This window comes from Zophobas morio, unplaced genomic scaffold (genome assembly GCF_036711695.1).
Source record: "Zophobas morio isolate AGI-343-1 ecotype UQ-CSIRO unplaced genomic scaffold, CSIRO_AGI_Zmor_V1 ptg000081l, whole genome shotgun sequence".
Classification (NCBI taxonomy): Eukaryota; Metazoa; Arthropoda; class Insecta; order Coleoptera; family Tenebrionidae; genus Zophobas; species Zophobas morio.
In genome coordinates, this window is record NW_026972186.1 from 227666 (window position 1) to 254398 (window position 26733).

The following is a 26733-nucleotide window of genomic DNA, read 5'->3' on the forward strand; positions in this document are numbered from 1 at the left end:
TTTGGAGGAAAAAAAAAATTACTTGCCATTGAGCATTTTGACCAAATTGTTGTAACTATTGTAACCAACCAGTGTCAAAATAAACATACAATTCCGCTGCTTTTTTAATTTTGTCAGTTTTGCTGGCGTTAGGGCCGTGGGTACGGTGTGCCTTCCCATGCCGACGTCCCTGTCCAGCGTTCGCGGCACCAAAGAGCACGAACGACATGAATGAATGTTAGAAATTAGATAACGTGGAGGGACTCGCGCTGGCGAGAATTGAGAATGTTCAACGTGAATTGTTGTGTTTCCACAGAGCCGGCTTCAGTCTCCTTCACGATATGACCGAGTCAGCCAGTTCTCGAATGTCGTCATTATCCGGTCGCTGCCTTCTTTTTGCGTTCGTTTTAGCTGTTTTCGTTCTGTAACTGCTACGTTCCATCATTTCAGTGGCGATTTAGACATTTTCTTTAGTGCGGTGGTGAGTTTTTGGCAATTTTTCTATTCGGGACGAGGCGGGATTGTGAACGATGGGAAGAGTGCCGATGGTACGACTACACGTTTGTTTGGTAGTACTTTATAACAACAGTAGAACAGGTTATACGTGCACATTTTGGTTAACTGGATGATTTTGACTACGGTTATGAGAGGTTGCATGCATACATCAGCTGTGACCTAGCTAGCAGAAAATTTATTAATCGTTTATAATGTACCGCTACAAGGACACAGCTTTGCTCGTAAAACAATACGTTTACAGTACTTTGTAAATAGTACCGGTTGTTTGAGGTGTGATTTTTGCTAATGACGGTAAATTATTGTATCATGACGGAAGGTCGTTTGCAAAGATATTTTTTTTAATTGCTAGCAGAACGTCACGGTCGCCATTGCGGCAGTTCTTATACTTAAATGGTTAATAAATATGAACGTGAGAATAAATTTGGTATACCTTGAACAAAAAGGAATACTACCATAATTATTACCATTATGTTATTAAGATAATGATAGTAGGAGTATTATGCATGGAGGTGCCGTCTACAGTATATTTTAACAATTCACCAAATTGTGTTTTAAGCGGAGAATTAGTGATTCATTTCAAAGAAAATTTTGTCCAAAAAACATGCGACTTAAATTTTTAACCAAATCAAAATTGTGTATAACCCAATATTTTAAATTGCCTGTAGTGCTACATCCCCTAAACAACGGAACTACCTATAAATGGAAAAATATTCAACAAAAATTATTCTGTAGTCTGCAAAGTGAGAAAAAATCCAAAAATAAGAAATACTGTATCTACATTTTTAAAATTACTTCAAAATGTCTCGCAGTTTCACATCAAAATTTAATATTTCTGTTTTTTACGATTAAATTAAAATAACTTAGAATAAAATTAGCCACTTTGGGTGTATCTATTTATGACGGCGTAATTATAAAAATCACAAATTATGATTTAAGTAAAAAGTAGTCGTTACTTAATTTCGAGAAAGTCGTATTGGCCACCATTTACAAATTCTGAAACGATTTGCGTAATATTTAGGTATTGCCCTATGATTGCCGGTGGTCAGGCACTGTAAGAATTTGTAAATGAAAAAACAAAAAACTGTTGCAGTTCGGTTTCGAGTTGTAATCATGCAAATTCTAAAAATGTATAAACCAAACGATACAACAAATCCAACAACTGCCGAAAATACACAGACGGTTTTTTCCCGTCACGCCGCGTCCGTTTATCGTCAGGCTTAGTGTTATCGATGCTACTTAATGTAACAACCCACAAAAAATATATTAACTGTAAAACAAAGTAATTCAAGATATACGATAAAATTTACGGTGCATGACGCTCCGAAGCGACCAAGCCAAACTTAACGTAACATTATAAAAAGCCACCTCTTCGAAAAAAAACTATGAGAAAAGTAAAAACAGTGAAAGTCTCATTAAAAGAAAAACTGTAGCTGACATGGGAATCTCATACTCATTTCGGTTTTGATAAAGCATAAAATTAATCGACCACGCACATGTTCTATCTAATTTGCAACGTGTTTTTAATTGTTCAAGAATTTAGCACGAAGATCAAATTAACAACGAGGAAAACAATAAGAGAAATTTTCGAATAAAAGTGTCGGCGCTCGTGCAAACAGTAGATTAAGCACAACAGAGTTTGTCATCGAGACATTAAAAATAAAGTCAGGAGCGGATGTGACATAATGGTAATAGAAAAGATTTCCGGACGTCCCCTCGGTAATTATTACACACCTAATAGGATATAAGGCAACGTGACAGGAATTGTTTTGGGTTTTTAAGGTGCAGAACGGCACGACGTCGAGTGGTAGATTCAATTCAAATTTTTCTTTGTTGGATCATGCGATGACTTCAATCAATTGCCTCACAAATCATAAACGATCATTTATTCAAACATGCTGCTAATGTCAAGCATGTTTCGAAACCGCAGTTGAATAAATTAAGCCACAATTTGTGGATTATGGGTGCAAGTTCAGTTTCCAACACAAAATCGATGTCGGTCAAGTGATACGATGATACTCGGAATTAGTTTAATTAGTGGTAAATATCGACTTTCGCCAATTACCACTGCATTTAATTTGTTTCTAATTACTGATCATCTAATGAGATTAATAATAATTATATAAGACAGACATGAACAAATTATAAATCTTCCGACTGCCATAACTGTTCGTTCGGTGCAGCCAACTCAACTCTTACATTGAATTACATAAGGAGTTGTACCTCCTCGGGTGCCAGGAAGTGTTGCAAAATGCTAATGGGTCGCTTTTTCTGTCTCCGTGTCATCTTCGCTTTTTCATCGAGCACTTATCTCATAAACCAAATAAAAGAGAGAAAGCTGAATTAGACGAAGTACTCAAGGACATCGACTATGTCTAATGAGATAAAATCACCTTAACGCGGAAACCTGCCGAAGAAATTTTGCAATTTAAAGTGGATTCGTAAAATCAAAATAAATTTAACATGAACGTAACAGATGGAATTATTCATGAGAGTTTTTGAGTGTGTGGCTGAGAAAAGTGGAGCACAAGTGCGTTTGGTTACTCGCAATTTATTGAAACTGTTATCCTTAGGCATCTACACGAAGTTTCAACATAAAAATGGTTCAGGGGTAATGGAGAGTTAAATAAACCAGTCGTATTTTCGGAGGATGCAAACCAGTTGGACCGAGCTCTTGACGACCTTCTAGATTAGCATTAGCGTCAAATGTCACATAGATTGACCGATTAATTAATGGCGACAGGTTTTTTGCAGATTACGACTTCATTTGCAATAAAGGATTCATAAATATGGATCAATTACTGCGCTTAGATTTATTTAACGTAGTTTCCTTTTATGCTTTTTTAATGCGATAATTTACCGCTGCATATATCGATTTCGAAGCGTAAACGAAACAAAATAGTTTTATGAATTATGACATAAATACACAGATTTTATCAACACGCAGAAGAATATATGTATTTATTTCGTATCCAAAGTTATTAACGACAATTTGAAAAAAAGGTACAATTTATTTTTACTTCCCGAGCGTAAGCAAAGGAAGTATTGTAATCGAGTCCGTCGGCCGACTCTCTACTTTTACGTTTTCTCGATCTTTCATGACCCCTAGAAGACGAAGAAATAGGTCTCCCATTTCCGTCTGTCTGTCCGTCTGTCCGTCTGTCCGTCTGTTGTCACGGATTTTTATTAGACAGATAATCTCCGAAAGTACTCGACCGATTGTTGTGAAATTTTGTACTTATATTAAGAATATCATGTAGATGGTAAAACGCTAACCAAAATTTGTCGAATCATCCCCACCACTAAAGCGATGACCTCACTTCAAAATTGTACATAGTAAATGGGTTTTCAATTGTATAAAATAACATAGTCCTACACATGTAGTTTACAACTCTGAATCGACTTTTCACCCGAAACGTCCAGATTTTTGGAAAAAAAATCAAAATTATAAAACAACATTTTGAAATTTAATTTTTAATCTGCTAACCAGAATGCTTTGAAATGTTGCAGATGTTTTAAGGCTATAAAGAGCATCATAAATCTTTAGTCAAAAAATATTTGCTTATCCCCTCCAAAAACTTGATGACGTCAGCTCAAAAGTTTGTGGAATAAATCATATCTAAAATGTACAAAATATGATGAGTCTGTACTTGTGAACTATCACTCCATTAATATTTTTTGGATTTGCATATACAGGGTGACTCAAAAAAATTAATGAATGCGTAAATATATTTTATTGATTTAATCAGGAACTACAAAACCGAATGCTCTGAAATCTTGCAGATGTTTTAAGGTCATAAAGAGCATAATAAATGTTTAGTCAAAATATATTTGCTTATCCCCTCCAAAAACTTGATGACGTCAGCTCGAAAGTTTGCCGAATAAATCATATCTAAAATGTACAAAATATGATGAGCCTGTACTTGTTTGTGTGTTGATAATGTGTTTGATGTAAATTTTCGAAGATTAGTGTCTATCTACTAACAGTTGCAGTGCTGGTCCGTAAACCGCCTTTTGACTTTTAGTTCCTCCAGCCAACAGCTAGTCAAACATTTAAAAAGTGTCTTCGACTTGGTCGCTTTGTAACAACGCAACAACGGTTAAAATCGTATCGCTGAATATTCATCTACTCTGCAGCGTAATGGGAAATATAATCACATGATGTAACAGCTTACGAGTGAATTTTGCACTGCATTGCACTTTCCATGTTAATGAGTCGACGACCAACTAGAACAATCTGCAAACGCAGTGATGTAGAAGTTTTCAAAATCCGTTACGATTTTCGCAACTTCAGAACAATACGAACTTTTATTCTATCAAACAATTAAATAAGTACCTATCATTTAATGATGGTGATTCGAAAACCTTCAAGGTTTCTCCAAGTAGAACAAGTTCTGACATTCAGCGAGATGAAACGGCCTTACACATGATTATTACTTACATATTATATTAATCTTATTGTGATAAAGACTTCGTATTTTTCGAGCTCGCTTTCGAGAGGAAAATACTGGATCGGGATCTGTTGCGTTAGAGAGAAAGAACAATGTAGCATTATGCAAGTAGTTAAATTATTGTTTTAGTATACTGATAGTTAATTAATTGTTGCAACAAGTCAAAGTTGAGAAACGAACGTTTCGAGGATTGAGCGTACAGCGGTCAGTTGGCAAATTAACCTTTAAAAATTTAATTTCTCTGTAATTTTCCGCTTTACGAAATGCGTGACAAATAGTTTGTAGCAACTTCATCGATCGAAGCATCAATCGGAAAGATATTTTCAATAGCGGCACATGTTGATCGCGTGTTTACGTTCGATTCATAACTCAAATCAACTTCTAATTTAGAACTGTTTCCAGATCCGACTCGCTTTTAGTTGAAAACCAATTAAAACTGAAGTCGTTAAAGATGCACAAGTACTTCTCACCATCGATTCCGTGGCGCTAACTCATGCAACATGTTATCCACCAATGTCCTGTGCATCAAAAAGAAGAAGAAGAGAAGCTACTGCATCGTCAACAAAGTAGAAAATGGATCCGGTTCCGCCGAAAAAAACAAAAGGTAACAATTTTCTCCCCATCAGAAATTAAAGCGCCCCTTGAGTATGAGAAGTTTTCACAATGCCTACCACACAAGCACATCTAATTAACTTTTTGCATAACAACGCATTTACTCTTATTTGTGGTAATTTTAAAGTCATTCTTGCAGAATGGGATGAAGACAAAAGCATTGTTTGATTAAAATTATATCACGCAACCATAAGTCAGTCCGAGGTTCTCGCTATTATTAGCCATTATAATCTGTTTATTGTCAATGTTGCCGTTCAGGAATAATAAAATTGTTGAATAATTCTGCTCAACACAACGTAGGTTTGATATTGCATAAATTATTAAGGAATGTGCCATGATCACTACTTGTTTTCTTACACAACACCTTGCCACTTTTGCCTGAAATTCCGAGACGAATGTAGGTGGCTTTTTGTCTCGTCGAGAGCAAACCGACGACAAACTTGGAAATTTGTTGTCGAAGGTCGGGTTTGCGTTTTGACGCAGTATTTTCTCATTCGGTTTGTACATTACAATAAAAAATCGAGAACGAAATTTAACAAAAACGCGAGCTGCATTTCAAAAGTATTAGTTCTTAAATTTCTCGAAGACACTAATCCTGTCTAATTTTCCAGTTTTAAGTAACTAAACCTGTAAGGCAAAAACACAAACCGACTTCAATAATTCACCTTGCCAGGAATGCATTTTTGTCGATATCGTGCATTTCAGGGTTCACCTTGAGCCGCTTAAACGTACGGTCTTCAATGTTACAATTAAATGGTTATGCAACGAAACCCATTGGTCAAACGTTGTTCTCGTTCTCGACAAAAAACGGCGAATCTCCACAATACCACTCGTTAAATATTGGCTAATTGGTAAATTTATAATTGGCTCACCGTGTAACTTAATTAGGTGGAGAATTTCCAATTATGATCGTCCAATTAGCGCTATCACCACATCAGATGTACTAATTCGCCACAATCCGTCTCCCTTGAATCCCAATTTTCGAAAATGACACAACTCTTGTTCGACCTTGCATTCTACGTTTCCGCCGAGAAAACGGCACGCCTTGCCGCTAAAATGGTCAATTTCTTTAACGAAATGAATAATTGTTTCGCTCATTATCTCCGTTTAAATGTTTAACCTCTTTTGCCACGGACCCTTGTTTACTTTCTTTCGCAAGGGGTCTTTAGTTCTTAACGCTTTAACAATGTACAGGTATATTCGATTACACAAAAATCGAAAAAAGTCTAATCTAAACCAGTTTAGCGCCGCGAACAGCAAAACAAAATGTGCATAATACTCATATATACGTAATAATTATGATTTTTTTGTACAATTTTCGTTATTTTTGTTATTTTCCGCAACAGAAAGGTTGTTATACGAAAAGAACCGATTAACTGTCGAACAGAAGAACCTTGGAGATACCTTCAATTACACAAACATTTCAAAAAATCCCATCTAAACTAAACCAGTTTAACGCCAGACCGACAGGAATGCCACATGGTCGTCTCTAAATGGGCTCCCGAGCCAGTTTTAACGCTGCGACTTCTTCCAGCCCCCAGGATTATAAATCTGCAACTTGTCCCTGTTCATTATTTTAATAGCAGTACCGAACTTGTTGCGCTTGCTATTTGGAATGCGTGCTGGGGATTTTATTTCTCCGTGTACTTAAAGTGGGAATGCATATACGGATTACTTGGAAGAGCTGCTGGATCTTGGGATTTTGTGGCTTGGGGGGATTTTTTCTTGTAATTTCGTCGCAGCTGGGTTTAACCGTCCAAGAAGCTTTGTTGGAAATGCGAAAAAATGTAATTCCGTTTAATACCGACGCAAAAATAATTTGCAGGTGAAATTGATGTATCTATGTAGATCACGAAATGGATAAATGCCGTGGAAAAAGAGCAAAACCTTAAGAGGGAAACCGATATCACTAAAACGAGGTTAATGGGCTCTAAATGAAGGCAAACTTAGGCTATTTAAGATTTTGAAATACCATAAACGTGGCACAGCAAAGTGACTATAAAGTGTTAAAAATCAAGAAAAGGAAATTAAAAAATTGTCGAGTTGTCATACGCCGTTTAAAATATATATTGTAATAAATTGAAGGCACGCCACCGTCAGATCTAAAAATCAAACCCATTGTATAGCCGGGAGTTAAAACCTGAAATCAAATTATTAAATACAGATATTCTGAACATTTTGAAACACATATTTTAAAAAGTCCAAGTATCCTCAAAAATAGAACAGTCGATATTTCTATTGAAAAAAAAAAAACGATTTCTTATGCGAATGTTGCAGTTGTACGACTGTTTTAAACCTTAAGACTAATTAAAAATCATTCAGTGAATCGAACAAAAAACAATAAAACATTTCTATAGACTTTTAATTAGAGAGATCGCCTTATAATGAATCCAAGACCGTACGGTCATCAAAACAATCGGGTTAAACCATGCTCTGAAAATATTAACAACAAATTAATTTCAACAGTGTCAAGTACAACTTTCCCCGCCATGCCGTATATTGTGCAATATATTGGCAATTTCGCGCCTGGCGTGCATGCAACCAACAATTCGCCTCGATCCGTTAAACCGTCAACTGGCAGGTAGATGAATGGGGGCCGCAAATGTTTGAAATGCGTACACAAAGCGGTCGAGCTTCCGTAATTTTAAGCTTAAATTGATGTCGTTCTTTCAGTGCAGTGACAAAAAAAGTGTCTCTACGAACTGTTTCGTTTGGAAAATCCAGTATCTAGCCGTGACGCGATCGGAATTAAATGCAGGACATGAAGAAGAGAGAAAAGTAAGCAGCGGTGAGTTAAAAACAGCAAAACAAGCAAGAGTCGTTATTAACGACTTTTTACCAACGTCAGGAGACACGGCTCATGCTCGACGTAATAACACGTGTCTTATTTGATTCTTCTGCAGCAAGAAAATTGCTTCCATTTAACTTGGAAACGAAACTGTTCGGTTTTTTCTGTGGGATGTAACTATACAAAAATTGTACTCGCTGTATGCATGAATGACAACGGTCAGGGTTAGCCTCGTTCGAGTTATTTATCTTTACAGTCCATCTACCTCCGAGCTTATTGTTTTTTAACTTTGGAACAAATACTGTTGCCGATAAGCGTACAATTTATTCACGATATTCCTCCACGAAAGAACAATCATTTAAATGCAAGTAGCGAAAAGTGAATGTGGAAACTTTCCATTTTCGAACATTGTTCCATCGGATAAAACGATTCGAGCATAAATGGGCGGTAATTACTTCAGCATTGGACTTTTGGACGCAAGTGTGATGTTTTCAGAGCCATTTTAAAGAACGTCGCTAATTGCGCAAAAAAAAAGTAATGACGATTATGTAATGGACACGATGAGCCTTAATGAACCCACTTTAGCCTTGAATTTCCGATAGAATATCACCTTTTGCGCGGGCATATTTTAAACTAATTGACCAAAAACTTGAGAGAAGAACGCCGCATTTAAATTCTTTACATATCGATTGCCTTTTCGATAAAAAGATGATTTTCCAGCACAGTAATAACTTTCACAAGGTCGTAACGACTTGTAGTTTCTACTTGTGCAAATAAATGACACTGTTTTCTCCTAAAACAATCGGTGAATGGGCATCACACTTGAACGGTTTCGTATTGTGTTTATTGCCGTTTTCTTGTATCCAATACATATTATGTGCATAATGGAGCCTTTCCACTATCTTTTCTCGGATCGACGTGGAATTCATTCTAAGTGGAACCGGTTTGTTGGGATTTACAAATTTTGTTCTGCAAATTCTTGCAAGGTGAAAAAACGATGATGATGGTCATTTTTGCGTATTTGTGTCGTAATTGGTAATTTAGGAAATTTGTAATGTTTCTTACTACTTGGTTTTCGGATGGATGATTAATCATTTGTTTCACGTACCTACTAGCATTTTTTAGATGCTTCATTCAATCGACTGATGGCCTACGCGAATCAAATCCATGTTTGCACCAAGCGAATATAATCACAAACTTGTGTAATATTTACTCAATCGTGAGACAGCAAATGTTTGCAATTCCTTATTTAACGAAATTAAGGAAATCAAAAATTAAAAAGAAAGAAAGTAAAACTTACGGCTTGGTTTCTACTCCGGTACGCTGTAAGGCAACCCAGTCATGTGTAGATCATCAATGAATGTAAGAACTGAGGAATAGTTATTATAGAAACTACGTTTTTGTATTTTTGTAAATTTAATTTTTTAAAATTTTAACGAAAAATGATTTATTAGTTGCTCGCGGACACCTTAAGCACTTATCGGGTTTTAAAAGATTAAAAATGTTAATTAGTTATTAATGTTTCATTATTTCAAGTGTATGTATTACTGAAATTGCGAGTATTAGCATCATATCTGAAAGTCTCATGAATTGTATGGTTTACCCTAAAATGCCCTGGGTTCGGTTAATATTCATCGATTAGTCAGTGTGTTGAAAATAATTTCTTACCTCAAATATCGCTGTGAGTGTAAAGTTCAGATTATGCGCGACTGACTACGATATTGACGAATTACCACAAATAAAACTGCGGAAAATCACTAAAATATGTAGCCATTATTCTTTCCGCCACTTCATTTATTCTCAACTGGATTGAAGCATTTTCAACTGTTTGCGCTTCGCTAATAGGATTGAATTCCATTAAGAATCCCATTATATAAATTAAATTTTACTCCAGTGGAATAAACGATTGTGTTTTAATTAATTTGTTTATTTTTCTCTGTAAACATCTCCAGTGTCGGCTCGAAAAAAAAACGTTACTGCTGAACTCACTACCGGCATCTTTTCAATAAATCAACATGTGCTGTTGAAGTAATAAGAGAACCTCTAAAAGAAACAAGAAATTAATTGGCAAACACATACACACTTGAGACGGAAGTCATAAACTAATTTTTAAAATTTTTAACAAGTGTAACACTCATCATAGCAACAATAACAAACTCTTGATATTATAAACAGCAATTTTCCGCCATAAACAACAGTTAGTAATAAACATGCATCATCGATATCTGGAGAAAAATCCGACCGACAGAAAGTGGCACGTAATAACGTTATACGTCTTTTTTACGAGATTATGCAACTGTTAATGTCATATTAATTGTGTAAAATCTTAATTTTTGTTCTGACACGTCGGTACGTAATTGCGGTCTTGATTACGCTTAACACCATTATTTCTTGTATATAGAGCACAAAAATGAAGACGATCTGAAGATCGATCAAATACTAAGTAGCTGTTACGGTTTCGCGGTAAATCAAGACTCGAAGAGTGCAAAAGCGAAGAGTCGATGACCAAAGTACAACGCCCTACTATTATTTACAAAATTAAAACAAATTTACATGGTTATCAGTGAAAGTGATCACCGAAATAGTAAGTACTTGTTCAAGTTAATGATGTAACAAACGGCTAATTGACTTTTTCATGTGTAAGAGCTTTCTAATATCAGGAATTCTAATTTAATTACCGGTGTCCGCGACCACCTGGAAAAAGACAGGAACATGAAAAAATAACAAAGCGGATAATGTTTGATATTTGAGATACCGTTTATTGCAGACATGATAAAATCTCACTCCGTTGTGCAAAATCCGTTGCGACTCCTTGACCAATATTGCGATGAATCCAATTAATTTTGAAAAAAAAAAGGTTGCAGGGAATATAGCAATTTTCGTTTCGCTCATGTGACTGTAATTTTCTTCAAAAACAAAGCACTTACCCAGTCGTAATTTTTACTTTTTGTTGTTATTGTCGGTTAGCATATTTATCACGTACCTACATAGATAGATGCAATGAGTCATCGATTTTCAATGTCGTTGAAGCAATTGTATTCGCATATACTTACATGTTATTAATTTTTTCAGCCTATCTGTTATTGTTTGCGCCATTACGTATGAAAATATTATTATTTGACTATCGCAAAAGTATTATGTAAACTTACTTATAAACCGCAGAGTAACCATGACGGCGGCCAGATAATAACCCAGCATGATTTGAAATTTGAAAATAAAGCCGCCAGGGATGGTCAAAATCGATTTTAAATTGCGCCAGCGCTTGCGACGACGAATAACAGCTTTGAATTACAAGTCGAGCAAGAGCAGACAATCTTGACACCGAAGTGCGTAATGCTCGCCGATTATAATAATTACTGCTGATGTTGTCACGTACCATCTGCAAAACGTATGCAATACAATCGGATTTTTTTGTCTGCTGAAATTGTGAGGTACAAACACCTCCTCAAAATGGAATAAATTTGACTGCGTCAAGCGTAAGCAAAAAAATTGACATTCAAGTGGCCAATCAGAATCGAGTGTTCTGTGAATGTTATTAGACTTTGGCCCACATCGATCATTTTGGTGCTTTTTTATGTTCTATAATACTTGTGGCTTTACTATTAATAATGAACAGATATCAGTTATCACTTTATCAGAATGGCGCTGCCATACCAGGTTTTTTTCTTGTAAGTACAATGACAAGTGAAGTGTTTATACAAAAATAAATTTATTTATTAGTTTGTTACGATTTTCACATTTTCGTGAAGATTTCTTGGAATTTGAACCCTCTTTTTGCTAATTATCGCATCAGCGTTGCTTAACAGTCAATTCGCGTCCAGCAGCGCGCAAAATGGCGCCGTTTTGTATGTGACAACCGCATGCTGATTGGTTTTTAATTATTCGTATGCCCCGTCACGACCGCTCCTCGCAAAAGAATACCAAACAGCGCTTCAAGTTTCACTGAAACGTAAAAGACCAAATAAAGCGCAACCGGCAGAAAACTCCAACGACAGTTTTCTCCGTTCGCACTTCCTACAGCAGTTTGTTCTGTGATCATTAGAAAGTGGGCGTTTCGATTTTTCCTTTTGTATCATAATCCCTCGATGCATTTTCGTGCATGAATTATATGCACGTGTGAATGGTGGATGTGGAACGTTATTAAAACCTCAATCCCACGTAACCGACATCAATTATAATTACCCCGCACTTAGATTCATTCGATACTGAAAAAAATCTTCACATGGTAATGGGAGACGGGGAGGAAGTCGACTGTGTGTGAAAAGGCCGGGCAAATATTGACGGCAAACCGAAAATTTCTCTACCGTTACGTCATGCGCGATCTTGGAAAAGAATTCACATTTTGCATGTCCCCGTTATGCAAAGACGCGATTCTTTATGATTAGACATCTAACAGACCGTTTCGTGGAAGCGCTGATGAGCCGAGGAGCGATGACGGAGCCTTGCGGTTACGCGTGTCAGGGCTGCAAGTGTCATTGATAATCGCCGAGAAGATTCTTTGTTGGGGACGTTATCAAGATGAAACAAATTTTACATGCAAATAGCGAGTGGGAAGCAACGAGAATTGTTGCTGATGGTCGCTGGAAGGATGTACAAGGCCATGAACGTTCATTCACCCACACCTACCATTAGATCAGATTCTGACGACAGCTGGTGTACGCCGAGTATTGTATGGTAACAGGACTCGTGCAGGTTATTATGGGCTAGTGTTAATTATTGGTCCTGGATGCGAGCACAAAAGTATAACTACGCAGAAAGTAACTAGGGTCAAATTGAATTTCTCATTCAAAATTCAAAGCTCAAACCCTACAACCACCAAAATTTGTGATAATTTTCATTTTTAGTGATATTTATCAAAAAATTTGTTGAAGAGATTTGGTTGTGCAACTTGATAACAAAAATTGAACCGTTGCTGCTACAACAAAATCTATTTCTAGAAATCGCATTTGCCTATTTGCATCTTATTAAGCCTCTATATTACATTTATCATACACAAGATAAGGTAATGTGGTTTTTCATGTCGTGAATATGCAGCAGCTACATCAATTACAGCTAATTTACTTTGAAAAACTTGTAAATTTTCAGTTCTTGATTAAATGTTTATTGAGGCTTCGTAAGAACTGATATCGTATCTCGATGAGAGAAGCTAAATATTTAAATTAAGTCAGTAGATTAGAATTGAAAAACTGGTGTATAATTAATTATCACCCTCTGAACTTACGAAACTCCTTAAAAACTTATTAAACACAAGTTACTCTCGTGAGATATCTTACAATTTTGTGCTAACAGATATCTGAATTGTGGCGCAACGATTTTTTTTATCAAAGTTGTATTTATAAGAGATCTTTTTTTTTTAAGTATGTGTTTCTGGGCAATTTAAGCTATATCCGTATGATATCTAGGAATTGTAAAAACTACAGCAAAAATACATAGATTTGGCTTATTTTCGTTATGTTCTGGAAGTGCAATATGAATGAAAATTGCAACCAAAACTAAATTTAATTTAATAACAGTATTTTTTAGAAAACAAAAAATTCGTGTGACTGAAAAAAGAAATGTTCATCGAACTTTAAAATTTTAGAAAATATTGATACTGAATTCATAGTTTTTTTCGTACAAAATATTGGTAACTTTATATACAAAAAAAAAGATATTGAATACTTTTGGTGACTCTAGGTATTTCGTGAATGTACGGAGTAGTTTACTTTTTTTTTATTCTTTGAATCTTTCGAAAACAAAATATTACCATTAACCACATGCCCGATACCCTTCGTGAAAAAAAAGTACGGATGCATGGCAAATTTTCCATAAGCAAAATTTTAAGAAGCTTCGATCAGCAATTGGCGAGATATTTAATCCATCGCAGACTTTTGCCTGACCCCGTATACAGGGTGTCCCAGATAAAATTCCGCGGCCTTATTTTTTGAGAATGGATAGAGGTATTGAACTTCTGTAAACGCCATATTTTTAGCTAGAAGAGAGAAGCTTAATTTGGTCGTTCACAAATATACAGCGTCAACATCGCGATGGAAGCCTATAGTTATTTGTTTAAATGCCACTATATGTGTCGCATTTCATGTACTGTAGTGAATCATTTTCCCCATTCAAGCTAAGAAGGACATGAGGCCGCGGAGTTTTATCTGCATACTAAAAATACGTACGAAAAATCTCCACTTCACAAATCAATATTTCTAGAATATATTAAAAAAAAAAACGTAAATCTCAAAGTAGGAGTCATAATTTCGCTTTAATTTGTCTAAACATCATAATCAATCAGAACCATATTTTGACAATGTCTAAAATACGCATCTCGCAACCTTCGAAAGGTTATAAATAAACTTGCAAACACCTCAAAACATCTAAATGTTTGAACAGCATAAGCAAACACATGTTCAAAATATTTAAAACCCTATTAGTTTAACTTTGTTTTCGTGTATGTAATTGATTATTAAAAACCTGTTCTTGCTGTTTTGCTCTTCGTTATTTTCACTCAATCTGTCGATCATCAATTCGGAAACTTATTAGTTGTTTTTTGGAAATCAATATTTTAAGGTTAAGGGAATCGACAGCTCACGACTATCCTAACGAAGCGAGAATTTCCTGTCCCAAAAACGATTTCGAAAAAAATTCCGCGAAAAAACATCGGCTACGTGATCCATCAGCAATGTCACAACAAGCCATCATCACAATAAATAGAAACCGATTACAAATAATTACAGCGATAATCGATCAAGGATGATCGAAACCGTGATAAAAGTAATCTTCTAATCCGGTCGGAATGTCCGTATCTCTTTGAAATTTGTGCAAATTCTTGCACCTGTCGATTCGCTTCGGCCTCCCAAGTCCTCCTCGTGCGTCCATCACAAGTGAGTGGTCTGACGAAGAGAGAGACCCCACTTTCAGTCGATTTCGCGACAATGTGGCGTAAGGTAACAGGTGCTGCTTAGAGTGCATGGTGTGTGTCTATCTATGTGCGAGTTTATTTCTGTTATCGTTACGTGTATTGGATTGATAACGCTTCCATCGAAACTCAGTCGTGGCCAGCGCACGCTTAGCATGTAAGCGCCAACTTGCTCCAGGTCCCGGATTAGCCCTTTCTGGTACGTTTTTGATTCGTGAAAGAGTGCGCTCGAAGAGGCATGTGGCGACCGAAAATATATCGATTTTGCGACTTTCTACTTATATAACGAAAAGTTAAAAAAATCGTGCGAACTGTGGCTATTGATACGACTTTCCTGTTTCCACACAAATAACGAAATTACTAATTAGATTCCGTGGAAGTGCTCATTAAGGACGTTTACACCGTTGGAAACAATGTCGATTTTTTTAAATTGTTGGAATGGTAATGAGGCGATTTCAACGTAGTCAATTTCCTTCGATATTACTTACAAGAAACTCATTAATTTAATGATTATCCTCGTGATTATACGGACAATATTTTCTAAATGCAACTACCGCCTCCGTTCTTAATGCTCACGATTTTCATATAAACACCGTGGTCTAGTTTAAATAAAAATTATGGATTTAAAACTGTACTAAGGCGGTCGTTGTAATTACTTGAAGGTTAACCACTGTCGTCGTTACCACGTCGATAAAAATTTCAAAATATCTGTTTGCATTTTAAGCGCTGATAGGTGTTCGCTAGGTAGGACAAGTAAATGTTTGGTTTCACTGGGCTGCTATCCACTTCCAAAACTGATACCGAAAATTTATTAATCACAACTAATTTGATCGATATCTAATCGTAGAGTATTCTACAAGGTACTTTATCTACGAACTTGATGTGATTTTGATGTATCTATATATTGTTCTCTTCAATCCCAGCTTTCCAAAAATACTCAAAAGTGCACAGATGTTCGTTAGTTTTTAAATGTAGTGCAGGGAAGGTGGAAAAATAATTTGAAATGAACAACATAACTACTATCCAGCTAAATTAGAAAATTTTCACTATTTTTTGATAAGCCAGCAGGTGATCAAACGAATAAATTGTGTATGTTTTTATTGTAGATGGTGACCTATTGTCAAAATCTGGTTTTCTTATGTCCACATTCACTGGTTCGTTAAGTAAACAAAATTCTACGTCCACAACGCTCACAAACGGTTCTTTTTATTAAGAATAATTTATCGTTTATAAGAAAAAATAAGAAATAGACGGAAAATAAAGCAAGAAAAGACCACTGAAATTCTAAGTCTATTAACATTTTAAAGCTGATCGTTAACAATATATACAAGATAACAATTTTGCTATAAAACGCCGATAACAAAATATAAATTGAAATATATATTATAAAGTATACAATCAAAAATTTTGCTTTGATAATGCTCGTATTAGATCAAGTATTAGTATCGTAAAAATTTAATCTTTTACAATATCTGAAGAATGCTGAAAAAGTAGAGTTGAAAAATTAAAATGGTGGTGCCACTTTATCTGTAGTCACTTCCATCAACAATTAGGAATATGGTATATTGTAATACATATAGTTATTTTGACGAATGTCTAATTTCTCTCGCATCTCGTAGGATACAAAAATGCAGGCTTGCCGTTTCCGTTGGCGGCTTAGCAGAAAAATAATCCCCAAAACTAACGAATTCATTTAAAATATGCTACGTTTTTTATTAAAAAATTTGATGAGGCCATCCCAAAATATTATTTAGTAAACATTATTTCAAATACCAATTTGTTTGCGGAAATATCGATACCTCGTAGCCTAGGGACGTTAACAAAAAAAAAAAAAAAAAGCTTGGAACACCTGTCCGTCAAAATGATTCTATTACAATATTTTCCATAAAAGTAAAAATAAATTTGAAATTGATAGTATTGATACTTTGGTTTTTGGAAAATTGGTAAACTGATGTTCTACAGCGTTTTACTAAAAAAAGAAAGTTTTTCAAACTATGACTTCCAAAGTGAAGAAATCACTTTCATCTAAAACACCAACAAATTAGCAACTGTATTTCATTGTATTTTTAATACACTATTATTATGTTCAATATTATTTATTATCATCGTTTCGTTCGGAACAAGGCTGCCGTAATGACGAAACCAACATCCTGACCCCTATACCGCCGACCAACAATAGTCGCAACGAAACTCCAACGGAACACCGAAGGCCAAATCATGCCAAATTAATTATTCAAAATATTAATCATTAATTAATCATGACATTAACAATTACGACGAGATCCCGAATCCCGATAATTTCCAACTTTACCACATCACGCCAAATAATGCAATGCACTCGAGGTATTCGACCTCCAAACGCACTCTACGGATTTCTATGTCAATTCTTATGCAACTCGTTTTTCAAAAGACTCATTGATTCAATTTAAATCGCAATTGAACAAACGTACAGCATTGAAAGAGGTTCGCAGAGAAATTTTGCATAACCAAATCGAAAAAGAGAAAAAAAGGTTTCCTCATTTTACGAAGACATTACGAACGGTCTTGTGTAATCGGAGAAACTTGAGTTGCAGGTAGCCAGTAGTACGACTGCACAAGCAAGTGCCCCGTTTTTGCACAAAATCGGTATTTTATCAGGCGAAATTCCGGCTACAACATAATCGATAAATATAATTGGATCTGATCTTTGAAGGGCTTCAGAAATATAAATGAGTAATTCAATTAAAACTTTATTCGCAGTCGGCGATAAAGTCGACCAGGTTTTGGTACTCGTCAGTTATCTTTCGAGTACTCAGAAATAATAAGTGTTACGAAAAAAGACGGGGGAACTACTTGCTTCTGGGAATCGGGTTTTTCTCAATTCCATTTCCGATGCAGAATGTTGCACACGTTCAGGAATTGCCGTTTCAGGATGTTGTTCGCAAGATGTTATCCATCCCGCGATCAGTAGAACGGAAATACTCGCAATACCTTTTACGCCGACTGCTGGACCGTTTGAGGTCACTTTGCCAACTCTTGGGCGTCCAAGTTTCGTCATACGACGCGTAGAAAAGTTATTTCGTCTTAAAACGTCCAATATCATTTCAAACAGATTTCTTGCTCCAGTTAACGCTCTACTTGCCGCGATCAGTTCCTGCGATAATTGATATAAGTATTCAAACCTCGGGTGTTCGCTTTATTTATCCGTGGTAAAAGTTTGCCTGTTTTGTATTTTTAAAAGTATCTGCAAAAATCGAAACGATCAAGCATTGTAATAAACACAACATAAACTTTAATGTGGTGTGTCATGATTATTATTCAACGTCTCGAGCAACCATTGCTCTGTAACGGACGATGACTCCTACCGGCAGTTCAACGCATTTGCTCACCTCCTAGTAATTTGTTGTTTCTAGTATTATAGTGTATTAAAATAACTGTTAAGAAAGCAAATTGTTTAACTATTACTTGGAAGGCAAGCTTAACTGGAGCGGCTTTCCGACCGACGAAACTATGTATACAAAATTTTCTCTTTTTCGATTCCATGCGAACACCTTAAAGAATACTTCGCAGCCCATTCGCTGCTTTGATTTCAAGTTTTCTCCACCTCTGATTTTCTTCCTATTATTATCACTCATCCAATTACGTTCGAAGTGTACGAGTGGTGCTACACACTTGAAATGCATTTCGGTGTAGGATACAATTAACACCACAGACGTTTCACAACAAAGCTGTTTACTGTATTTTTTTCTTATTATCATCAATAAGACCAACCGGTCGACTTGACCCATAATATTCGACAAGGCGCTTGCAAATGCCTCCGAGTTGATATTTCGGTTTATTTTAGTTTCCAAAAATGTCAAGGTTGTTTCATAATCCTTTAAAAATGTTTGACAATATTATAAAAACTCGTGCACGAAAAATGTTGCTATTTACATACCACGTCGCATTTACTAAACGATTTCCTTAACGACACTTTAATTGGGTGCGCTCTAATTTCAACCTCTCGACAAATACCATACTGGTTTTCCTACTCAGCAGCGTCGACGCTTCTAATCTTCGATACTACAACCCATGTTTCGCATCACATATTTCAAACTTTTTCCATGTTCGGCATCAGCTCGATGGTTACTGGGAGTGCCATTACCGCATCTTGTCCTCCTTAGAAAACACCTAATCTCTTACCGCAGATCTCCAAATTCTACCACAAACCCCATGACGCAGTTCCCAATCGCACAAGCGAGAATTTCTATGTCAACAAGTGTAACCAATCCGATCGGAGACGTTCTTAATTATCTTTTTTAGTGCAAACATGTTTTTTCGTTAGCATAAATTAGCAAGGCGACGACTGAAAGTGGTTTCTCTGCAGTTGTTATCACGCGGAAGCTTTTTTTCGCGCTTCCAATCTTTCCATTTTCTTCAAAAAGACTTGTACCGTTGATGTAGGCGGCCGCAGCACGGCCTTGTAGGTCAAGACTTATTCTCGTTGCAGGTGGAACGAAGAAGAAAACACGTGGTTCTGTTCCGTTACCAAATCGCTTGAGGCACGCTCAAAGATCTACATTCTCTTCGGATTTCTTCCGCCATGGGACTCTCACACGCCATTTACATGCGTGTCGGAGGCGAAGGGGGCGTTTATATAATACGTTCCGAAATTACTCAATTGGTAATTGAGTCGGGAGCAGACGTAACAGCCTTCGGAGTGGCGGCTGGTACCTGCGGATTCCGCAGGTGCACTGCATTCGTGCGATGCTGGAAAAACTGCTTGTCTTGTCTTCTGCCGAAAAGCGACTCCGCCACGTTCCGTCTCCTGCAATTGCAGTAATCATCGTTTCGGTCGCAAAAGTGCCGAAAGTTGACTTACTCGACATTGACACGCGACCGTCTGTAATCTCCAAACAGGTTTTTATTTACCCAAAGTAATTCACAGATAAGACATTCTAGTTCACGATGAAGAGTCCCCATGACACATTTCCTACTCGTCTCAGACACTTTCAAAACATCAGTTTTGGCACTCGTCGATTCATCGCCGCACGATTGAATTTTCTCGAGTTCGTTGAACCACTTCCACTGGATTCGCCACACAATAGCCATACTATTATGATTAATCTCATAAAACTTTCTACGATTGTTCCATTTCGCCCTAACCGTTTCGAAAAATTCGGCATTCCTCTTGAAAGCAAATGCTGTCCGACGCAAAACCGGTTCGATGATTTCATGTGAGTTTTTTGGTTTCCAGATCGGCCGGTGGCGCAGCGACCATGCTTCAAATCACGGAAGACACACCGCCTGACATGCTGGCAGGGGCCATGGATCTTACGGTACATCTTCCAACCGGCAGATCCGTCAAAATGTCGGTCGAAAGAAGGTAGGTAAAGTCAGGCGATAGTACCTTCAGTGCTCGAGCTTGCTGGTTTCAGCACTCCCATGATGGACCTGCTGGTGCAGATCACCACCAATTACCAGCTGCAGCTGTCCAATCACACGCTCCAGGTGTTGGGGATGGCGCCGTCGAAGGAGCACGGCGACAGCGTGCTGCCGTACAAGCCCAGTACGCCCATCGGAGCCCTAGATACGCAACACATCAGGGTCGTTCCGAAGGCGAAGGGGATGTCCGTGCCCAAGAACATCCCCCCGGGACATCAACCGTTCGAGAGTACCTTCAGGTTGAAGGTGCATTTACCGAGAAACCAGCTGTACGTGACGAGAGTGAGTCACAGCGTGCACCTGGAAGAAATCATGAAGAAAGTGTGCGAAGAGAAGAACTTGGATCCCGGAAAATACGAGTTCAGGCACCCAGGTACTACCACGTTCAGTATCCGTCCATGCGATCGTCCGATAGGCGTACAGCGCGACATGTGTTTACGCCGCATTCTTTCCTCTCTTATCTCGAGATAAACAACGTTTTTATAGTAGCCTACGCATCATTTTATTGTTCTAATTACGGCAAGAATTTCACAATGTTTATCTTCTGATAGGTTTCTAAAATATTTATTTTGTACTTTGTGCATCAGTCGAACGAAACTGCTAGAAAACTCACCGTTACATAATTCTAGGAAACTTAGACGAGATTTTGGACCCCAAACTCACCCTCAGCGACTACACGATAACCGAAATTTACCTCGTCCAGAAGGGGGTCGGCAGTTTGAACCAGACATTCTCGACCAGCGACATCATGGCACTCCGCAAAGAAGAAGAACGTAAACAGATGCATAACAAAACCGGGGGCGGTGTTTTCAACTTGATATTTCGACGGGGGAAGTCGGTAAGTCAAGGAAAACGACATTGCTCAAAAAAATTATTACGACGCGCTCCGTTTTTGTAGAGTACTACTGGCTCGTTATCGAGCGAAAATCGTTCGATTTCGCCAACTCACAGCGACGATTCCCGGTCCGTAACGCCTCCGGGCGTTCAACAGATCATCGCACCCCCTCCGGACCAGACGGACAGGCCCAAGCCTCCTCAGAGGAAGAGGCGGCCGGCACCGAAGCCGCCGGTGGAGGCGGCGAAGAAGGACGCGGGGCTGACCGTCTGCCATTCGAGAAACAGCAGCGACAGCTCCGGGTATCACGAGGCGTCCATTCTGAGCGACAACAACGCCTCCTTGCCGCGACGGCCCAAATCGACCGTCATCGGCGAAGACAGCCAGAAAATCATCTCGGGACACAGCCAGAGTACCAGTAATTTAAGTAAAATGGGCGTTCACTCAAAGTCCACTTCTAGTTTAGCGCTTCCAAGTGAGTGATTTGCGAATGCCTCTCCGTTGTTACGACGGTTTCTTTCAGGCCGTAAGAAGAAAACAGCTCCTCCTCCACCACCGCCAGTATTAAAACCCGAAAAAACTCATAACCTTGAAGAACCTAGTCCAGTAGTTGCTAGTCAACCTTGTACAGTAGCTCAAACAGGTGAGTGCGCTAGTCGTGAGAGTTCAGCCGCGCCAGATGGAGCGATTTTCGTTAATAAAAGCAAAAGCTTTTCTGAGAAACGGCCTATTGGCTTGAGGATTGTCGATCGTGACGATAAATGGGATGATTTTATTGAAAAATTGAATAAAATCATTACCACGAAAGCAGAAGCGTTCTTATAACGGTACGTACTCAGAAAAGCCTTCCTATCGGTGATGGTCTCTTTAACTACCTTCCTTGTATTTTATATGGTAGAAGCACCTGGTATTGGGCATGGCAATATTGTAGCTAACAACACTAATCCTAAACCGAAACCCAGAAATCGAACCAAAACCGCACCATCCCCTCGGCCGCGTAGCCTTGTTTCGCTTAGCTCGGAAGACCGTCCCGACGAAAACAGCGCGGAAGCCGTCAACGACAAACTCTTAGAAAAGAGAGAAGAATCTACAGAACTTGTAAATACTCGAGCGAACCTTGAACCTTTGGCGGACAACGAACGAAACGAAAGCATCGAAACTCCCACGCCAGTTCGCGACGAATTAGGCCCCACGCTTGCCGACACCAAAAGTGATGAAATGCAAGAGTTGGTTGATGAAAAAGAGATCAAGATCGTCGACCAAGCGACCGTCATTGAAAACGAAGACCACGAGATTGCCGCCCCGACTAAAAACGAAGCGGATTCAGTTCCCTACGAGGAAGACCCAGAACCGATAAATGAAAGCAAACAAATAGATGACAGCGCCAAGGAGGGGTTACTCGAAAAAGAAGAAATCGATGAGACCACCGCCAACGACGATGAAGCCAAAAACAATTTTCAATCTGCAGATTCTTTGGGAGGCGACAAAAAATCGGACAACGGCATGAAAGAGAAATTCTCCGAGTTGGCCAAGCTACAGAAGAGCGTCGTCAGCGATATTTTGGAGCCAAAGGCCGAAGTGTCGAAAGTGAAGCCCCCCGAAGTTGTGGCTCTTCATCCTAAAACACCAAATAAAGACAGCTACCCTAAGTCCTTCTTCGATTCCTACACTCGCAAACGAGGCTTCCAGATCGGCAGCTCTTTGCTCGACTTGCGTTCCGACGAGGAGGCCTCGAACCACAAGAATTCTAGTGACTTGTCGACGCCGAATTCCGTGGCGTCCGCTCTAAACGCCTTCGAATTCGTCGACGAGATCGAAGGCCTCGACGTCGAAATGTTCACGGGATCGCTATCCAAGAATTCCAGAAACAAAAACAAGATCCTTAACCAGCTGCACGGAATGCATGATTTGGATAACTTCAGCAAAAACCCTTCGGGTGGTAGCTTGAGGAGCGTGAGCAGCCTTCCCGGGTTTCTAGGTAGTAATATGAAGAAATGGAACAACGTCGAAGAACTCGACGACATTTCTTTGAACTCGTTTGGTGGTCGGAACGGTTGGGTGATTGGGGACACTTCTGACACAGGCATGTCTCATTACTAATTGCACGCTTTATGGTCCAGTCTGCTGGACTATTAATCTCTAATTTTTTCAATTTTAACGTGTATATCATTCCAGAATCTATAGCTTCCACGACAACATCTCAACGAACGCCTTTCGAAAGTTTGAATTCCGTCCAGCAGTCACTGCCTTCGCTAACCGAGAAGAAAGAAATAAAAGTGGAGGAATTAATTGAACCGCCTTCGTCTCCACCGCCACCGCCTCCTTCAGTTACTTCGAACGAGAACCTCAAAGAAGTGGAGGAAACGATCGAGCCAAAAAACCTGGAGGAAATCGAGCCACACAGAAACAACGAATTGGAAGCGGACTGGCAGTATCAACTTCCATCGCCTCCGAAGGCTTTCAGGGACTCTAGTCCGGTTGCCTTTGTGGACGTCAGCCAGGAATCCATAGCGGATTCGGTGGTAACGTCACCAGAACTTTTCGAGAAGCTGAAAGTGGTCAAAGACCAATCCGAGAAAGAGACTGCGAGCGACATCATTAGTATGGTGAGCGAGGACGAGAGGCCGATATTAAATAAACTCTCCCTCGAGAATCTAGAGAAAAGAAAGTCTTTAGTGTATAACAGAGAATTGGCGACGAGCCTAAAAATGTCCGACGAGGATCGAAAAGAAACGTTTTCTAGTTCGTTAGTAAATTTCGAAAAGACTTACGACGAAGTGAAACAATCTAGTCTAAAACAAGTGGCGACGAGTACATTGCCGAACTTTAAAATTACCACATACAACAATCCTAAACAGAAAGTGGACATTTTCGAGGACGATACAGTTAGGAGTAACGACAGAGGCAGCAAAAGGAACTCGTTCGTCGAGGCGACGTTGCAGAAAAGTTACGTCGGCAGATCGATGGAGAACATCTCCTTCAGGAAGAACAGTCTAGGAAGAACTTCTGACGAAGAGTTCGCTAAAAACGAATACACGTTCTATAGGCCTCCACCTCCCAAACAGCAGTTTAACGTTCTCCGGTCCGAGTCCTTCACGAAGGAACAGAAATGGGTACCGGTTAAACCCGTCAGCAGGTCGAAGTCACAGGTAGCGATTAACAAATACAGGGATGCGAAGAACCCGCCGGAAGTCGACGACGGCTTAACGAAGAGCAACAGTCTGTTTGATGTCTCTGGACTCCAGAGCTTAGGGGTAAGCACGTGAGTGTCGGCGACAAACGTATTAACGCCAATCTTTCAGGTGATGAGACAGATACAGAATAAGCTCAACACACCCAACAACTCCACCGAGGAATTGGATAAAGAACCAAGTTACCAGAAGCCACCCGAAAGCAAGAACGAAGTACAAACCCAAGAAGAGAAACCGATAATCAGATGTTACAAATATAGTCCACCGTCCATTAACATGGGAACTTGGTCCGAACGACCCAAAATTCCAGTCAACGTGAAGGAAGATCCCGATTACAAGTACGGCGTCAAGGAGACGAGCACGTCCAAGCTCGTCGTCAACACAATCAACAACGACGTCAAAAGCCACAACAGCATCGAAATTCGCAACAAAACGACTTCGACGAGTTACACGAATTCGGTCAGCGTGAGGGTAGGTCCAGACGCTGCAAACAAAAACGTCAGCATAAAGGTAAACGGCTTCGAGCCCGTCAGTCAAAACAGCGGCAACGTCGTCATCAAGATCGGCGGCAACCCGCCTCCCAACAAACCCGTCTTCCGGAAACCCCTCGGCAACGTGAATACAGAAACCCAGCGGCCGCATTCCGTAGCTTTAGGTGGCGATTTCGACATCTCCAGAGTCCCCATAGTACGGTCGGTCGAATTTAAGAAGCCCTATAAGGATTACCACACCACCACCAACAATAACAACAACAACACCTCCGTCACGCAAATCCTCCCCAGCAACAATTTCAGAAACGGGTTCAAGGAGCAGTCCGAAAGCACGATAAAACCGCAGACCGAGCCGAAACCTGTTTTTCGGGTTAACAGCTACCTCCAGAACACCTCGGCGCCTGTCGTTCGCGGTTTCAGAAACAGCAACGAAATCAACAGGTTGTCGTGGAACCAGCCCCACAGTTTCTCGACGCTGCCCGCCAAGCCCGCGAAGAATTTCTCCCTGGACGCGCCCAAACCGTTTTCGCAGTCGAACTTGCGAAGGACTGAATCGACGAACTTGGAGAAGAAAACCGTGCCGCCGCCGGCACCCGTGATGCCCAAGTTCGGCGGGAACGCGAAGCGAGAGGAGTTTGGGGACCCCAAAGAGCAGTTACTGCAAGCCATACGAGATTTCGGAGGGAAGAAGGGGCTGAGGGCTGTCAAAGCGTAGTGTATATAGGATTTAGGCATTTCAAGCTCAATATTGTTAAGGAATTCTGAAGTCATATTGATATGTACCTATCGGCGTCGTCTGTGTACTAACTATTAATCAAATAATGCAAAATATAGGGACCAAAGGTTTTGTGGAATATTATTTATTATTTATGTTTATCACTCATGTGTACTGTATAGAAACGTTAATAAATTATACTACTGTATTATACATTTTCCGGGCGCGTTTCTTAATGCTCTTATCACTACAAAAATGAAACTCCTCCACAATTACCATGGAAACATGGCGATATGCCGTCACCTTCAATTATGTCATACGAGAATTATGCACAAGGATAAGTTGTATGTTCTTTATTCAAATTACGGACAAATTCAAAAGTGGTCACCAGTGGCATCCATTTTTTTTTCCTTGCTGCGTCACTATCGGTGATCGGTGCATCGCCTGACCAGGTCAAGGTGCTCCTTAAAATTCAGGTCGATGATGGGCAGAACGCACCCGTTCATGGTTTTCCATAAACCAATGTTAATGTCGCTTCGTTGAGAGAATTTTAAAGTTTGTTGTGGTTAGACAGTGTGTTGGCAACGGCTTTGACCATATTGTGGAAATTCCGCAGGTGCTGGGGTCATGTTCGACCATACTTTCAAGTAATGGACGCAGGATATCCTACCACGTAGTATCCAGGGAGTATCAGTTTCGAGGTTGAAATTATAAACAACTAAGTACATGTATTTTTTTGAAGGATACGTTCTGTCACCTTTACATTCAACAAATAAAAATAAATCAAATACAACTGGAAAACAACGTCTGTGAAAAAAACAATAACACAAATCTAGCGAGTAAATAACAAAGAT

At 39.0% G+C, this 26733-nt stretch overlaps 2 protein-coding genes across 8 annotated transcripts in view; one reads left to right on the forward strand and one right to left on the reverse strand.

Annotated features, from left to right (window-relative positions):
* Positions 1–26733, reverse strand: part of LOC135144024 (solute carrier family 7 member 14) — a 69345-nt gene that overhangs the window by 24326 nt on the left and 18286 nt on the right. The window contains exons 1-2 of one of the 3 annotated variants that reach the window (XM_064075955.1): positions 10012–10080; positions 9644–9712 (exon numbers count right to left, since the gene is read on the reverse strand). The exons of 1 other annotated variant lie outside the window; for it this stretch is intronic. Coding sequence is in view for 1 of the 2 variants with exons in the window: in XM_064075953.1 (XP_063932023.1) it covers positions 14800–14849 (50 nt within the window). In the remaining variant the exon portion in view is untranslated. Of the gene's footprint in view, positions 1–9643; positions 9713–10011; positions 10081–14799; positions 14886–26733 lie in introns of those variants that run through there. One more of the 3 variants, XM_064075953.1, reaches the window with a different exon arrangement.
* On the forward strand, positions 308–26099 carry LOC135144023 (uncharacterized). Of its 5 annotated transcripts, none has more exons than XM_064075947.1 (10): positions 308–527; positions 5346–5547; positions 20460–20588; positions 20641–21020; positions 21277–21485; positions 21546–21957; positions 22006–22125; positions 22381–23565; positions 23658–24736; positions 24785–26099. In XM_064075947.1, the coding sequence occupies exons 2-10, from the start codon at positions 5444–5446 to the stop codon at positions 25877–25879; spliced, it is 4713 nt and encodes a 1570-aa protein (XP_063932017.1). In that variant the 5' UTR covers positions 308–527; positions 5346–5443; the 3' UTR covers positions 25880–26099. The 5 variants fall into 5 exon arrangements, with proteins under 5 accessions (XP_063932017.1, XP_063932018.1, XP_063932020.1 ...); XM_064075948.1 differs by having other exon boundaries at positions 308–460; XM_064075950.1 differs by lacking the exons at positions 308–527; positions 5346–5547 and adding an exon at positions 8195–8343.

Coding starts and splice junctions, on each gene's coding strand:
- LOC135144023 (XM_064075947.1), top strand. CDS start 5,444: ATGTTATCCACCAATGTCCTGTGCATCAAAAAGAAGAAGAAGAGAAGC. Junction 20,589..20,640: donor AAAATGTCGGTCGAAAGAAG/GTAGGTAAAGTC, acceptor TGCTGGTTTCAG/CACTCCCATGATGGACCTGC. Junction 24,737..24,784: donor CTGGACTCCAGAGCTTAGGG/GTAAGCACGTGA, acceptor CCAATCTTTCAG/GTGATGAGACAGATACAGAA.